Source organism: Mastigoproctus giganteus, chromosome 1, assembly GCF_048544385.1.
Source record: "Mastigoproctus giganteus isolate SK-2022 chromosome 1, ASM4854438v1, whole genome shotgun sequence".
Taxonomy (NCBI): Eukaryota; Metazoa; Arthropoda; class Arachnida; order Uropygi; family Thelyphonidae; genus Mastigoproctus; species Mastigoproctus giganteus.
The window spans coordinates 41,255,300-41,273,551 of record NC_143575.1 but is presented as its reverse complement, the minus strand read 5'-3'; the positions used below and the strand labels follow the sequence as shown (position 1 = coordinate 41,273,551).

Below are 18,252 nucleotides of genomic sequence, written 5' to 3'. Positions count from 1 at the left end.
CTCTTATTTGTGTTTTTTTTATTAGCATTACATATTGTACAGGGCATCTGGAAAAAACCTTTATTGTTATAAAAGTCCATAACTTTTGATTAGTAGTTTTATTTTTTGTTCTGATTTGAATTTATTTACAAATTTACATTAACTTCTTTCACATCTACAAATAATAGCTCAAAAGGTTTTTATGTGCATGAATAAACTTGAATGTGTACCCCTCTTATAGCTCTAAGGACATTAAATCTGTATTCAGTGTCCTGCCATACACTGCATAGCATTTCAGGTGAAATTGAAAAGAGATTGCTTCAATTGTTCTTGTCTTTAATGTTGGCAAATTGGGAACTGTTGTTGCAAATACCACACAATAAAAAATCGAGTGGAGTGTGTCAGGTGACCAATGTACCCATTCAATCAGTTCACCACATCAGTAGTATTACGTACAGCAGAATACCAATGAGACACAACCCCATCTTGTTGGGGGGGGGATAAATGATAAAAAATTCAGCTGATATTCCTCCAGTTGTGGAAGCATTAATTCTCTAAAAGGTCGAGGCAGATTGTTCTATTACTTGACTTTTTAGAGGGAAAAAAATAGACCAATAATCTGATCATGATGAAGCCTACACCACACTGCCTTCAGACTATTGCACATTTTTTTGTGCACTGCGTATGGGTTTTCAGACCCCAATATGCAAACATTGTTCTGATTTACATGTCCCAAAACACGAAAAGTTGTTTCATAAAAAAAAAAAAGAAAACTTGTCTTCAATTAACTTCACCATTATGATAAAATCAAAAAATTTACGTGGTGGCCTGTCTATTGGTAATAACTGCTGTGCACCACTTGAACTTTATAGGCAAATAATCAAAACCTTTTATGAATGACATCATGTGCCATTTATTTCTTAATTTGAAGTTTTCATGAACCAAATCAAATTGACTTGACTTAAATGTCTGTCAAATTGACAGACATTTAAGGCCATCTGCTAACTTTATCATTCAGTAAACTTCCAGATTTCTTGAACTTTTCCATCCCTGCATAAGAGGTTGGAACACTTGGTGATCCTTTTTAAATATCCAACGATAATTACTTTGAACCTGAATCAATGAATTTGTAGTAGCAAGCTACAAAACACTTTGCACTTTCTCTTTAACAGTGGCCAATTTGTTTTATGACCTACTGTGGCACCACCTTCTATCTGTGACCTATGAAATTCATAAAAAACAAGCTTTTTGAGTTATTCTTTGTAATGGTGAAAACTACATATATTATTTCATATCAAATCAAAAGTTATGGACTTTTCTAATAATAAATGTGGGGAGTTTTTTTTTTTTTTTTGGGTACCCTGTATTTAAGTAAGAATCTAACAAAAAGAAATAATAAACGACACTCAGGTGGTGGGTAATAAATAAAAATATATATTTATTTTTATAATGAAGAATATCTTAATATTTAATTACAAAAATACTTATAATTAGCTGTTGACTCACTTTACCCTTGGGAACTTTTGCAACCTTGTTGGGAAGTGGGCAACTGGTATTTTGAGAACAGTAGCAATAGTATTCCGAAAAAGGGGTTGGCTCCATTCTGATACATGTGTGTGTGCGCGCGCACGCACACACACACACACACACACACACACACACACACACACACACACACACACACACACACACACACACACACACACACACACACAGGAACTGGTTCCACAGAATAATTACAATGCAGGTAACACAATTACCTAGGAAAGAGTGTAGGGCATGGCTATGTGGATTCAGGTGCTAAACACATTGGAGCAAAATAAGAAGTTGCTGATTGAAGTGGTGCATGAACCATCATGCTTAGACTGTGGAACATTGGAAGGAGTTCCTTTGGAACGATGAGTCTCATTTCATGCCCTTCAGATTTGATTGTTGAGTTTAGGTTTAGGAGTGAATACTAGAAGAATTTTTAAGCTGAGCTTGTTTTTATTAATTGCATCTCCTTGTAAAGGACATGCATATTCCTGTAACTGTAGACCACCAAAAAGAGAGAAGCTTAACTAAATCAGATAAACAGCCTAATTCTCAAAATGCGGTGTCAAACATACTGTCAATTAAACATAGCCATCTGGTAGGTAGCATGAGGTTAAAAGTATCCAGTCTTAAAAATGTTTTGGTGCCTTGTCTCTGTTTAATCTTTTTCAAGGAATATGTTTGGATTTTTTTCTTAATATTTTCAGTATGAAAATTGGATGGTGTGTGGCATCCCAGATTTTTAGTTTGTTTTTTTAGCAAATTCAATTAAATTGTATGTGATTGCGTTAAATTTGTTAGTTTTTTCAGAAAATGCCATAATCTAAAAACTATAAATCATAGTAAATCCTGATAACTATCTGAAAATTCCTAATGAAAATATTCCAACTGAATATTAACTTTTTTGAGTCAGGATGTAACTGTAATTTTAATCAGAATTGTGTTACAAGTTTAATCATATAATAGAATTGTTATCAACCTTATGACATGAAAAAGAAGCAAGATTTTGCAATGTGTATCATTGTTTACATGATTTGAGTACTTTTTTTTAAAGTTACTACTAATTACTATTCTTTTCTTTATTAATTAAGGTATAATTTGGTAACTGAAAAATTATTTTTCTTTTAGGACCACTTAGCAGGCTGGACAGAAATAACATATCCTTTGCATTGCAATAATACAGTAATATGTGAAATGTGGAGGTTTTTTTTTATTTTGCATTTTAATGAGATTTTGTTAATTTTGCAAAAATATGTGCAAATACATATTTCATTGTTTCATTGATGGGTTTTTTTTTTTTTTTTCGTTTTTTTCGTGTTTTTTTTTTTTTTTTTTTTTTTTTTTTTTGGTACAATCTGCAACTTTGGCCCTGTTAGCTGTAATTTTTGAAATCAAAAAGCATATCTAATAATGCAAGTTTTATGGATTCAATGTAGAATACATGTTATTAGTATCTCTGTTTATATAAAGCTAAATTGGAGTTCTTTTTTTACATTTTGTAAACCAAAGAAAAATTTTTTTCTTTTATTAACATATTTCGAAAAATGTAAGGCATGACATTTTTACAATTGATAAACAAAAATAATTGTCAATTATTCTTGTTAATATGAAGCAACCAGCCTTGGAATTCATTGTATGTTTAAAGCATTAAAATAGCATAGTAGTAGCCTGTTGTCAAGGTTTGACTTGTTCATGGTTTAGTCGGTAGGAAAAATGCTTTAGTTCAGATCTGTGAAATTATATAGGAATAAAAAACAGTTAACACAGATGTAATCAAAATACAAGGTCTAACAGTAAAATAATCAAAATAATTCTGTAAAAATAAATTATCAGTAACCTTTAGTGGATGTGGTTGCATCATTGTCATGCTTGGAAACATTGCTGAGAATCATTTTCTGAAAATCCTTTCAGAAAGTGATTTTTAGTTTGATTTTCCCTTTTGAATCAATTTAAAAACTGATTCAAAAGGAGTTCTAAGGAGTTTTTCAGTTTTGCAAACAAAAAAAAAGTTGCATGGGGAAGAATCAGGTGAACATGGTGGATGCTCCAATGCTGATATTTTGAAGGAAAGAGGAGTAGCAGTTGCCTTCTTTGTTTATTCTTTTAAAGTATCCACTTTTTTTGACTGTCTAAATATGTGGAATGGCACATGTATTTATCTTTCCACACATTCGGGTGACCCAAAAAATTGGTTTCTTTTTACCATGATTTATCTATAATGCTATTAAATAATACTGACTCGAATCTGTAATCTGTCTTTATTATGATAAAATAAAATATCACATGTATTTATCTTTCCACACATTCGGGTGACCCAAAACTTATTAACTCGTTCTAGACCGCTCAGTTAATAAGTTGGTCCAGAGTTGACTTAAGGCGGGAAAAATATCTGAGAAAGTTTCCTGGAGGTTGCATGACCGTCAGGATGCCACTTACCTAGATTTTATGGTCTGCCTAAAGTGTACAAGTCTGGAGTACTCCTCAGACCTATTGTTTCGTTTATTGGCAGTCCGACACATGCACTATCCAGATTTCTGGTGAAACTTGTATCCCCGTAGTAGGACACTCGGATCATACTATTAAAAATAGCAGGGAATTTGCAGTTCATCCGTGCTCAAGAGGTAGAAGAGGGGGGAGGTTATGGCATCCTTTGATGTCATTTCTTTGTTCAAATGTATACCTGTCGAACACGGTTTGGAGTGTGTGCGGAATGCTTTGAGTAGAGATGGTACTTTGAAAGATAGGACAGCCCTAAGTGGTGAAGATATTTGTGAAGGTGTTGGCTTATGTTTAAGTAGTACCACTATGTTATTCCCAAAGGTTATGTGCCAGCAGGTTCGCAAAGTGGCCATGGGTTCACCTATTAGTGCAATTATAGCCAACTTAGCAATGGAAGAATTTGAAGATAGGATGTTGGGGAGCTCTAGTCCTCCCCCATTACGTGCATGGAAGAGATATGTTGATGACATATTCACGGTGATACAAAGAGGACACAAAATAGAAATACTTGAGTGGTTGAATAGTGGTTCGCCTTATATTCGGCTTACTTTGGAGGTTGAGCAGGGGGAGACCCCTTCCGTTCCTAGACTTGTGTGTATACAGAGAAGGCCGACACTTGAAAACTTGTAGGGTTTACAGAAAACCTATGTGTCAGGGCTAATACACACATTTCAAAACAGCTCAGGCCAGTTGCCACAAAAGTAGTGTGGTTAAGGCCTTATTGGAAAGGGTGAGGTCCCACTGCTCCTCGTCTGAAGAGAAAGGCGAGGAGATTAAACGTGTTACAGCAGACCTGGTGCAGTTACCCCCAGAGCATTATTGAGAGGTGTTTAAGAGGTATGAACAACAGTAACAGGGATGCTTTTACACCTATTTCCACCACATACATCCCCTACTATCCGGGCATTTCGGAACCCATTTCCCGTATCTTGCATTCTTGTAAGATACGCTGTGCGCAGCTGCCAGGTCGGAGGCTGCACATAGTAGTGTCCGAACTAAAGATCCTATTGCGGGTAATGACACTAGTGGGGTCATATATGAAATCGAGTGTCCTAATTGTGGGGGAAATGAAACGCAGGCTGCAGGATCGCCTGGGGGAACACAATAGAGCCCTTAAGACTGCAAATTACAGAGGTTCAGCTGTAGCAGAACATGCCTGGGAAACTGGATAAAGTAGATGGCTTTTGGAACCGGAAATGGCTGGAGAGTTTAAGAATATATTCATCTGAAAGCTACAATCTTAATAGGGATCACGGCTGTCTCATTCACCCACTCTTTGAAGCCCTTATCCTACAAAGAGACGAACGGACTATAGTGGCTCATCCATCTTCCGGTTCCAATGCACGAGAAGTGAACCGTACACAGACTCCATAGTTCATATTTGCTGAGATATGTGTACCTATAGATTTTCGGTCATCCTGCAACCACTATAGCTGATGAAGGCGGCTGCTGCTGCCAAAAGCTCTTGTATTAGTGGTTTTAAACAACTTTTACCGCTTTTAATTTTATATATTTTATTGAATTTTATTCTTGTTATACATAATAAATTTTATCATAATAAAGACATTTTACAGATTTGAGTCAATGTTATTTAGTAACATTACAGATGAATTACAGAATTCCTGACTCCAGAGGCCTCTTCAATGAATTCTTTTTACCATGTATAAAACTATATGGACTATCAGCTGTATCACTTTCATTATTTCCACTCATAAAACTTAATAGATTAGAAATTGATCCCTGAAGTAATTCAGATGGTCTTGTCACCTTGCACATATCTATGCCTTTATTGGGCTTTTGTTTTAAAATTTTGAAACTGAGATTGATTGAGATTTATCACATTCTTTCAATCTGAACAAAAGTTGAAATAGTAGGCTAAACATTTATAATTATAAATAAACTTCACCTAAGCCAAACACATGTTGAAACTGCAGACTAGGAATTTATAATTGCGTAAACTTGACAGTTGGTTTTGACTTAACTGTGCAAACACTTAAGAAATTATGGGAATCCATTTAATGTGTACACATAAAAGCAAACATGCAAGAAAGTTTTTCCGAATTTTCAGAGGCAATGCTGAAACAGGCTTCATACTTGAATTATTGCAGTAATTTACTGTAATTAAATCAGAGCATATGCCCATTTGTTATTGATCAAGAAGCCTATTAAAAAAGTTTAGCTGTCAAATCATTATGAATGTTCTTTACTGGACCACATGCTTAACCTTTCAGATTGCAATGCTGTTGTGATGAATATCCATGGAGTTACTATTTATACATATTCTGTATATATCAATATAATTAAGATTGTTTCGTTAAGTTTTGATATGGTTATTTAGTATATAATATCGGCGTAGATACACCCATAAATTCGAACTACTTATGTAGTGTAAAGGCATCGTTTTAATTGTATCTCCTGTTGTGGGTGCCTTCACAACGAGATAGCTGGTATTGCACTCCTTCAAATAAATAACGCTTCTCTAGTAGAGAAGACTACTGTTATTTATTTTCAGTGGATACCACCACCCAGACGATTGTTTCAAAGCTAGTGGGCTTCGTCATCAATAGGTGGGCAGGTACCCTGGTAATGCAACATGCCATCACAGTTGCGAAGTTATTTCCACAATATGAGAAATGCCAAATGGTGTTGGTAATAATGTATTTACCAACATTATTACCAACTTAATTAAGATTGTTTTGTTAAGTTTTAATATGATTATTTAGTATATAATATCGGTGTAGATACACCCATAAATTTTGAACTACATATGTAGTGTAAAGGCATTGTTTTAATTGTATCTCATATTGTGGGTGCCTTCACAACGAGATAGCTGGTATTGCACTACTTCAAATAAATAACACTTCTCTAGTAGAGAAGACTACTGTTATTTATTTTCAGTGGATACCACCACCCAGACGATTGTTTCAAAGCTAGTGGGCTTCATCATCATTGGGTGGGAAGGTACCCTGGTAATGCAACATGCCATCACAGTTGCAAAGTTATTTCCATAATATGAAAGATGCCAAATGGTGTTGGTAATAATGTATTAGAAGATGAAATGCACAAGGCATAATTTCTTATGGGTTTAGGTAATTAACCATATAATATCAATGTAGACACCTTAGTTTACCCATAAATTTGAACTACGTATATAGTGTACGTAGTTCAAATTTATGGGTAAACTAAGGTGTGTCTACACCGATATTATATAGTTAATTACCTAAACCTATAAGAAATTATGCCTTGTGCATTTTGTCATCTAATAAAAGGTTATTTAGTATATGTACCATTGCCTTGCTACTGTTTTTCTTAATTAAGTTACTTTAGAGGAACAGGAAGGAAAAGAAAGAAGGTAATAAATTAATCTCTAATATTTAAATGAGATTTGCTTAGTGATAACTAATTTATTAAATTGAATTGCTTCTAGTGTTAACCAGAATTTTTTTTTTGGCTGAAAATAGTCCTCTCTTTTGTCCAAAAATGCTGCTCAGATGTGGTATGCAAAATTTTATAAATCATACAGAATAGTTACCTTTGAGTTATTCTTTTCTTTAAATATGGTCACTTGGTATACTTCAGTACCAACACATGAAGAATTAGACATCCAATATGAGCCAAATCTAAACAGTGATACCTCATCACTTAGGAATGTATGGATATGTACTTAGAGATACATGGTGCTCATCACCAATGCTTTGCTAAGTAATATGTATGTATGTATGTGGAAGCATCCTTAGAAAAGACAAATATCATTTAAAGAGGTTTATATCAGTGACTACTGATTGTAAATAGCATTAGCAACAAGAACAAGGTCTTCTGAAAGAAGGTACTGCACAATTGAGGCTGAAGACATCTTATCCCATCTTGTAAGTGAAATGGCATATCCCAAAGCACATAATCATAGTAGATTTTGTTTTGTACAAAATACATTTTGTACCTTTATATACTTATCCAGTTTTGCCAAAAATGGCTTGGGTTAGTTCTCCTAATCCCCCTCCGGGGCACATTATAGCCACAGATGCTAATGCACCATAAAACTCTTAAGCAAACAAACAAACCTAATTTTCCTTGAAAAGATATTGGGAATATGCATCTTACATGAGGTTGATATATTTTCTGTGAGTATTTTCTCCAAATTTTTCAAGTATTAGACATCTGCTCCATAATAAAAGATTTTCATTTCATATGTGGAGTGTTATTTATTTTTCATTCAAAGTGTTCTTCCCTACCTAATGCTCTACAAATCACTCATTATCAGTACTTTGTTTTTATGATTGGGAAAAAGTGTGATTATTGTTGCTATGGCATTACTTCAAATATAAATAATAATGCTAGGTGACAAAAACAGGAAGTATTTTCTTGTTACATGTTATATCTCTAACTTTGATTTCTTTTAATAAAGATATTAAGAGTTATCTTTAAGTTGTGATGTTTGTTTTTGTGAGTAGCATTAATTCATCACTTTGGACTTTTTACATGTTAATACCAGAGGAAAAAAGCAAAAAGTATTACTTTCAAGGATGGATTAGAAAAGAATTCAGATCGTCCACATCATTAAACCATTAGAATCTGTTTTTAAATGTAGAAAATTGGGTTTTGCTGTGAACAGACTTTTAGTGCAGTGTGTTCCACATCAACACATTATTTATAGAAACATCTGATACTACTTTTTTGGTCGTATTATAGCATTAGTTGCTAATATGCCAATAAAATGAAAAACAAACAAAGAAACAGCCTATACTTTGATAGATATGTTACATATTTATGTTGGTTTTCTCTTAATAATGATTTATCATTTAATATCCTTAAATTTCATTTGTTTTTGTGAGTTGTATTAATTAATGATTGGAATTTTTACATACATTGATGCTTTATTTTCAAGGGAAGAAAGAGTTTCCATACGCTAAAAGAAAGACTCTAGAATGCAAAAATTTCCAATATAATACTATGTAATTGATCAAAATGATAAAAAAATTAAAGTACTTTTAAATATATAATCTGGTATGTTGTATTTCATAATGCATGCAGTTTTCTCTTTGCATTGTATGGCACGAGTATGAATTTGGAAGAAGTGTTCCATAATGTTAGGATCGGAATTTTAATTTCTTAAAGTTGGCAGATGTTTATCTATATATTCATTTGCAATAATGTTATGAAAAAGCAACTGTGATCATTAGAGCTGTGGAAATGTGTAATATGGTTTAGCAAATCCTACAAAAGATTTTTTGTAGGTGATGAAAGCAGACTGTGTTCTGTTGAAATAGCTACATAAATTAGAACAAAAATCAAAGGTACTCCTGTGACGTTGGTCACAGAAATGTCAAGAAACCATCCTGACTGAGTTTGAGTGTGTGTGAGATATTGCAGTGCCATTCTTGTTGGGATATACATTAGTAGGGACATGTTGCCCATGATCCTTTACATACTTTTCTCTAAGCTTATTGGTAGGAAGTCACCCTGATTAGGCAAAAGATGTCATGAAATAAAATATTGTATTGAGTATTGTACGAAAATCTGCAAGTGATACCTAGATAATGGAAGCAAACTATTCTCTAGTGGAATGGCTATGGATGGAGAGTTAGAATGTTGTTGGTAGATGTCTTGGTATTGTTTGATAATTATAATTGTTATGGAGCTCATTAGATCTGTAAACCTGTTGACATGTATTTTTAATAGATGTGGCTTGTATATCCAAAAGCATCCAACTTTTAAAAGTTTTTATCCAAATGTGGCATACAAGGCATGATCAAAAAGTTTGAAAACTGGCTATATCTTGAAATTTCAGCATCATAGTGAGTTGCACCTTGTCACATCATGTTCATTGAACCATCTAAACATAGTAGTGTATTGAACACCTATTTATCTGCAGTCAGTCTGAATTAGTATGCATTGAATAGATTTCATTGCATTTTACTGAGCAGTGCATTTGTATTTTTGTTTCGAATTAGGGGAGCTAATTAACTTGGATGAACAACCAGCTATTTCACAAATAAATAGACCTCAAGATAAAGATGGTGGTTCTCCTCAACTTGGAGAGGAATCCAGTCTTGTATACTAGAAAAAAACTAATATTCTTATGCCACTTGAACATAACAAAAATAACTGACTAATAGGTATTTTTGAAAGAAAATATATCTTGTATACACATGTCTGTGAAGATGGAATTATTATCGGAAAAAGATGAACAATAAATAAATAAAAAAGATGTTCTCTCTTATTCTTTGTAGTACAGATCAGTATAAATATATTTGCTGATAGTCTTTAGTTTGAATTCAGATTTACTTTTTAATATTTAAAAAAAAAAAATTAAATTATTTAATTATGAGAAAATTGTTCCACAGATCAACTAAAATTTTTTCAGCATATCAAAGTGTGATATCAAATTTTTTAGCAGTTGCATAACAGATTTTCATTTTTGAAGAGCCCATTTTGTATTTCTAAAACATTTTTATATAAATATAATCGCAAAGAGAATGTAAATTAAAATAATTACCATTGTATCAGTACACAAAATTATTAAAAATATATATATAAATATTTCTTTTTTTCTTCTTTAAAAATATGCTTTTGTTTCTTTAATTAGTTTAGGAAACTTATTGAAAGGAGATGACAGTCGTCTTAGAGCTAAGCTGACAAGTAAGCTGGAAAGAGATATGCCTGAGAGTTATGCTGAATGTTATCCAGGGTAAAATAACATTTTTATAAATTTCAGCATAAATGTATAAAGAGTGCTTTATTTTTTTAATCCTTGAAGAATTGTTATACCCTATATCTGTACATTATTAATTTAATTTTATTAATTTTTCCAGAACTTCAGCTAATTCGTTCTCAGCAACATCATTGGTTTAAGAAATTTATTTCTTCTGTACAAACTGTAATGAACCCTATAAATATATTCAAACACTTTTGTAGAATTAGTAGAGTGCCTCTGTTGGTTGTGTATGCAATATAGGATACAGATGTAAAATATCTAGAGAGAGAGAGAGAGAGAGAGAAAGAAAGAAAGAGAGATAATAGTAGCAGCTCCTGTGGGTTTTAATGATAACCATACCAAGGGCAAATTCAGGGATGGGGGTAACTTTGAAGGATACATAATTTCAAAGAGAATTAATTGGATGTCTTTTTAGTCACTTTTCACTCTACTGCTGCAATCTTCATTAACCTCGACTGCAGTCAACATTCAAAGATGAAAGGGTGAGAGTTATAGAGATCCTGACAGCTGTCTCTGCACACAATAAGGTGTCGGAAGTTCAACATAACAAGGGTGGTTATAAGTGCATCCAATATCCATCACTCCAGCTCAACATGGTACTTGATCCATCAACTTAACATAATGCTAATTAAATGCCAAATGTTTCTTGATATGCTGCCCATTTTTCTTGGATGCTGGAATGACAGGAAGAGGACATATGGAAAAAGGAGCCACACTACATACAGTTCATATCAAACAATCAAATGTGAGTTTGGAGAATGTCTAGGAAATGGTTCTGCATATATCAGTATGATAATGTTCTACTCCACAAAACAAAGTTTGTAGGCATCTTATTCAAGATTCTCTGCTGGACAAGAAAAGAGTCTTAGCTTGAATCATGTGGAACATTGGAATATCTTTGTAATGAACTGAACAGTGAATATGTGAAGAAAAGAGCCTAGTATTTTTTACTGCTTAGAATAATAAATTGCATGAAGATTGTGCTCTTCTTAGACTTAGTGTCTTACATTAGGTCAAAGGTATAGTTAAAATAATTAAAATTAAACATTCATCATTACATACATATTTATTATATATGTATGTAATGTTCCAGAACTGATTTTTTTTAAAAAATGTTTAAACATTGAATAAGAAAAACATTTTGTTTTGTTTTATTTTGTAACTTGGACTGTCCAGAATTTTTTACAGTCAATAGTTTGGTTGCATATATGCCAAGGTTTATTTTTATCTGTTATCAATGGTAAGTAATTTTGTATCATCCATTGATGCAATATCATTGAGAATGATGCAAAGTATAAGAGAGCTTGGAAGTCAACAAATGATAAGCTTGTGTCTCTCATTAGAAGCATTATTCAGGCCAATTGTCAAATAAGAATTGAAGATATATATAGCTTCTCAAGGTTTGAATATCATATGGTAGTTCCCAAGTAATCATATCTGATATGTTAAACATCAAAACATTATACAGCTTATTTGATCTCAAAACTTTAACAGCAAATCAGATGGAAACAAGACTCTTGTTTCTGTCTGATTTGTGATTGTGATCAAAGATTTTTAATCATCTGGCTGACACCCAGGTGATTTGATATACTAAATAAGAAAAAGAAATTAAACTTATGAATTTTAGTATTCCTTCATTGTGACATTCACTTTTGGTCTCCATCATTAATTATTTTTTAATTGGAACAGTTTAGCTGTAAAAAAATTCTTAATGGCATCATGTATATCAAAAAATACTGTTGCTATACAAATTTAATATGGAGTTTCGGTTTCCTTTTTCTTTTTTTCAGCCACTTGCAGCCCTAATGGGGGTTTTTTTTTGGATAAAGACTTGTTTTTAATAATATTTTTTTATCTTGTTTTACAGTACAGTATCAGAATTAAAAATAAATTTGTAACTTTCCTGTATTAAACTGTTTCCCAAAAAATGATTGGTGAAATGAAGGTGCCATTCTCTTGTTATTGTCTTTTGTGTGTTCATTAGATAGCTAAAACAATAGCGACAAGTGAAGTCTAGTATTATCTTTATGACAAAATGGTATTCCTCTGAATAGAGGTCCCTTGGCAATAAAAATTATTTTGATTGGTGAGTTTAAAGGTAAAGTTCTGGTAGAATTATTTTCTGACTGCAAGGGCATAATTCATTATGAATTTATACCATGATGAATTATGGGTCACCCTAATAATTACTAGATTGATAATAACCTAAGTACTTAGAAATCATTAAACACGTGACAGATGCAATTAGAAGGAAGAGACCTGATCTGTGGGCAACCAGTGGAAATTACTCCATCATATTGCTCCTGCTCATTATGCAACAGTAATTCTGAATACCTTTCTAAATATTCTGTAGTTGTCTAACAACATCCTTCTTATTCACCTGACCTTGGGCCATTTGATTTTTATTATTTTTTCCCCAAAGAATTCATTAAAGGGATAATGATTTTCAAGTGAAAGTTAAGCAAGGGTTATGGTGTTATGACAAACACAATTAAGAAACTTTCAGAAAAAGACTTTAGAGAAGCTTATTTGCAATTCTTCAAATCTGATGTCTAATTATCTTTAAATATTATATTTATTTTAATAGAAAGGCAGTACTGGAACTTTTTGATTCTATCTTGTATGTTGTAAACAAGCAACAGAATCTTTATTGCACTAATGCTTTAAGAATTCACTTGGAAATTCCATCTGCAAAGCAAGATATTTGAGTTACATCTCTCTGCAAAGACTATTATAAATATGTCTCAGACCATCTGAACAGCTAAGTAGCAGAAAAAAATTGCAAAAATGAGCAGTAGCCAAAGTGAGAATTTTTTTTCCTTTAAAGACATTATATTTATTAATTGCTGTACTTCAAAATAGTTGTCTGTATGAATTTTTCCATATGTAATAATGTATACATAATTAGTGAACTACTTGGAAGAGTAAGCATGCAAAATCACTTTTTTTTTTTAAAGTAACCTAGCCATACTGCCTGAAGCTATAGGCAAATATAGCCACATAAGAGTTCTTTAAAAAATTAGGACGAATTTGGCAAGAGGCACTGCAACTTGAAACAACCATGCATATGAAACGTACACTAGGACATGTGCACAAACTGCAGTAAGGAATGTAACATAGCATTCCCCAGTATGTAGCTCTGAATACCATTATAAGGTGGCATTGTGCAGTCCCTTATCCTACTTATCAGTACTTGTTTTGTGCTCATCAGATCTATGGAAATCCCATTTTTTCCTGTTGGATGGCAGCACCACTTCAAAATGCTGTCTCAGTATGATAGTGAACAACCATCTCTGCCTCATTGCATGCCATTTGGAGGGGACATCTGAGATAAAATATCCTAAATACATGCTATATGTGCTGTCACCAGATGGTTTGATATTCAAAGTGACAATGTACCCACATCTACTGATAAATAAATAAGTATCCTTTATTGATCATACCTCATTACATAAATGCTATGATGAACATATACATAAATGAAAAAAAGTGATCACTCTGCATAGCTTGCAGGCCAGATGAGCTTACGTGAGCATTCTAAGATGGTAGTAAACATTTTTAATAAACATATTATGTATTAAATTATAATAATTTATTGTAACTGTTCGTGAGTATGCATACTTTACCTAAAAATGCAAACACTTTAACATATTTAATGGAACATAAAATATGAGTTACTGACTCATATTTTAATATATTAATTGAAATAGCTAGGATCGAGAAATATTAGCTTGAAGGCAATGTTCCCTCTATGCTGTGCAGGTGCACGGCCGTGCAGTAACTTAAATACTGCTGCGCACTGCTAAATTTTTGCTGCACAGCTGAAATTTTCTTTTAAAAACACTGCTGGAAGCACCGTCAACAGTCATGAGTAATGCACACAAAACTGGATGATAATAACATAGAAACTGTGGAAAGTACACTCTGTACCGAAAATTCTAATTCTTATTAAAAATTGTTAAAACAATGTAAAAATTTGTTTCTATAAAATTATTTGTATGACAGTAGTTGTTTTGATAAAATTATAAGTTTCTTCATTTAATAATTAATTTTATTGGTATTGCCTAATAATAATTATTATCCTTATGATGTCAAAAAGAAAGGCTGAAGGAGAGTTAAATGTTTTGAAGAACAAAGCTTGTGCAAGATTTAAGAAGGAATGGCTTTTGAAGCTCATAGAAACTGAACTACCATCTTCACATCAAAAATAAAAAATGACAATTGGCGATATTTTTAAATATCGAGTACTGGTGATGTTGTACGCACCATTTGTGTGGAAGCAAAAGTTAGGAGCGGGTTCAATAGTGGAAAAATATGGGAACAATGGAAGCTAGATTACTTAAAATGGGTGCCTCCTTAGCCAGGTGGGCAGGAGCAGCAGTATGTAGTACACACTTCTTGATTAGTCCAGGGTTCAAGCCCGTGACCACCAAATACGGAGGATTCGGAAAGGTCAGGGAATGACCACCGCATATCCCCGGAGCAAATTACGCAACCAGAAGAAAGGTGGAATTTTACAAATGTTTTTGTGAAATTAATCTAGATAGTGTTTATAGTCAATGGATTTCTAATAAGGACAGACGAGAAAAAGTTCTTGAAACATGAAATAATTTGCTGATTTTTATTGTACCATTCAATTAATAAATAAAATACAAAATATGAAGTTTTTCGATTTTCATTGTAAATATTATTATGTATATTACAGAAAACTTTTAACACGTTGAATGCCGACTACGAGTTAACTCGGACTGGTATGACTTGCCTTTCAGGCGCAGCTACGAGTATATTCGTAGCAAATATGTGCAACTGATGGATAGTTGGCTTCAGGGATCAGAATGAAAAACCAACCACGGCATCAGAAATCAGAATTTTTTCACAAAAAGAAATATTTTTGTTACACAAAGAGCTAGCTTCTCTTAGTGCACTGGACAATAATACCGTGTTCCGTGGCGTTTTTTATTTCTCGTAGTACATACTCGACATGGCTTAGTCGGGCATGGTTTATTTTTCAGTTGGTGGTATAGCCAACTGAAATTCTAAATAATGAATTTTACATTCAGACCTAATCTTCTTTGGAACGTTTAGAATTTTTTCTCCAATCAAAGATTCAATATAACTTTTCCATCGAGTTACGGGTTCCACCATAAAATGTCCGAAATTCAGAGAAACCCGTAACTTGATGGAAAAGGTGTATGCGTTATGTATATATATTTCTATAATATGTAATGCAATTTTTTTCAGACATCTGATGGTTTTTCTTAGCGCTGAATAATTTGAGAGCATTTGATTCGATCAATCTATGAACCAGGACTGTACGAGTCGCCAAAAAGCTCTTCAAATTCCGAATCACTTATATTAGCATAGATCTCAAGCTCTTCTTCGGTCAGCGGTCTCTTCTTATCCATGTTTTAGGTTCTTTTTAGTACGTAACAAAGTACTAAATACAATGTATACGGCAAAGTCTGTGTCATTGCAGCAGATTTAAGCACAGCACAGCACAGCACAGATTCATATACATGGAATTCTTCAAGTTACAACACGTCTGATTTAATCGAGTTAACTCGTGGTTGGCTGCCGTGAAGAATTTTCTATTACATACACCAACTACGAGATAATTCACGATGCTTTTTTTATGAGTTTTGGTGATGAATATATATTATAATATGGGTTTTGAATAATTTAACATGCCTAACTCAAATTGGTGTCGGAGACCAGTTTACCCAAATAAGCCTTGGCAGTAAACGTGTTAAAGTGCTGCGCAGACATCAGGTCATGTAAAAATTTTCTGCTCAGAGTAGTGGCAGGTGCCCCAGCTGTAAAGAAAAATTAGAGGGAGCATTGCTTGAAGGCCAGTCCTAGTTTGTTAATAATTTTAATAGTGGGAGCATTTATTTTTTATTTATTTGTATAAGTAGTTCTATATTGGAAACCTTCAAACTTTCTGTGTGAATTGGTGGTGAAGCCATATTCAACCAAGCCAATTGGCGTGAATAGTTTAGGTACCATAATGTAGTGACAACATAGTATGACACGTGGTTGCTGTCCTCATCACAGAGAAGCAGGCCAGTTATCAGTTGACTCAAGGTTTCTAGTTCTACAGACATTTTTGATGGAAAAGATTTGATACACAGACACTGACAGATGGTTTGCCATGGTAGGGGATGGGGGGGGGGAGAGAGAGAGAGAGAGAGAGAGAGAGAGAGAGAGAGAGAGAGAGAGAGAGAGAGAGAGAGAGAGAGAGATAGTTTCTTTATATGCTTCTAGTATGGAAAAGTAAAAAGGAAGCATCTTTGTTTTCAATGTACCATCTTTCCAATTATAGTGTATAGCTTACAGGTTTCCATTTTTTGAGATTTCTACAGAATTGAGGTACTATTCTGATTATCATCTTCTGCAGACTCAGTGCAATATTACAGATTCTTTGAACCCACAGCACATGCATTTGATTGATCCTTATTCATATAGAGGGTAAATGATTACCTTATCATTTATAGTGATTGTGCCCATTGGTGTTGTGTTGTTTCTTCTCAAATAGAAAAGTGCATTTCAGGATGATAGGCCATGTTTTGCATTGTGTAAAAATGAATTTGGAGAGTATGAAAAGGTTTCTCTCTAAGTAAATTTATTGGGTGGATAATAAGCCAATCCAATAAGCTCACTTGGTCCTGCTGAAATTCTTTCAGTTCTCAGAGGAAACAGGATATGTATTCATTATTAATCACTGTGCCACTATCTTTGTGAAAAAGAATTGACAGCCCTTTTGAGAAAAAGAGCACATTCATTAAAAGAACTTTATTCTCTTATCTGTTTTACATGATATAATTACCCAAGAAGACTCTACATCGCATTAAACTAGCTTCTTTTTTTTTTTTTTTTTTTTCAAATCTCTGTATGAGCCATGATTTTATATGAGGAAAATTTTTTAACTTAGCAATTTTTATATATTTTGGTTCACAGACTGTGTTAATTCATAATATATTTGGATTCAAAATTACAATGAACTATTAACACTTTTGATTTAAACTTTGCAGTGCACCAGAAAATGAGGATGCTGTTGCTGACAGTGATGATGAAGTTGACTATTCAAAGATGGATATGGTAATTATCTCTAGAATGTGAAGATTTTAGCTCATATTTAATTATGAAAATCAAATTATAAAACAAATATCTGTAATTCTGATTACCAGTATAGTAAATCGATACAGTTAAAAAAAAGTTAATGAAATCCTTGGACTGCACTATAATATAATAAAGCCTTGCAATTCAAAAAGAATGAAGAAAGATAATTGATTTGGTATTAGTCTTATGGATGTATCACTAGCAAGTGATACATCCAGTAGCCACTACTTTCTTCTATCATTTAGATGTCTGTAAAAATCATAAATTTGTATAGTAGTAAAATTAAAATGCAATTTTGCATTCATTTTTGCTTATGGGATTTGCAAATCCCATAAGCAAAAATGTGATTCTGTACCCAGAAATGATTTTATACTTGATCATTAAAAATGCATAAATGGTAATGTAATTGG

General features: G+C 33.1%; 1 protein-coding gene across 1 annotated transcript in view; it reads left to right on the top strand.

The window, feature by feature from the left end:
* Positions 1–18,252, top strand: part of beag (IC cytokine homolog beag) — a 109,746-nt gene that overhangs the window by 76,100 nt on the left and 15,394 nt on the right. The window contains exons 14-17 of the mRNA XM_090379778.1: positions 2,641–2,669; positions 7,334–7,363; positions 10,595–10,696; positions 17,755–17,821. Of these exons, the coding sequence (XP_090235904.1) occupies positions 2,641–2,669; positions 7,334–7,363; positions 10,595–10,696; positions 17,755–17,821 (228 nt within the window). The remainder of the gene's footprint in view (positions 1–2,640; positions 2,670–7,333; positions 7,364–10,594; positions 10,697–17,754; positions 17,822–18,252) is intronic.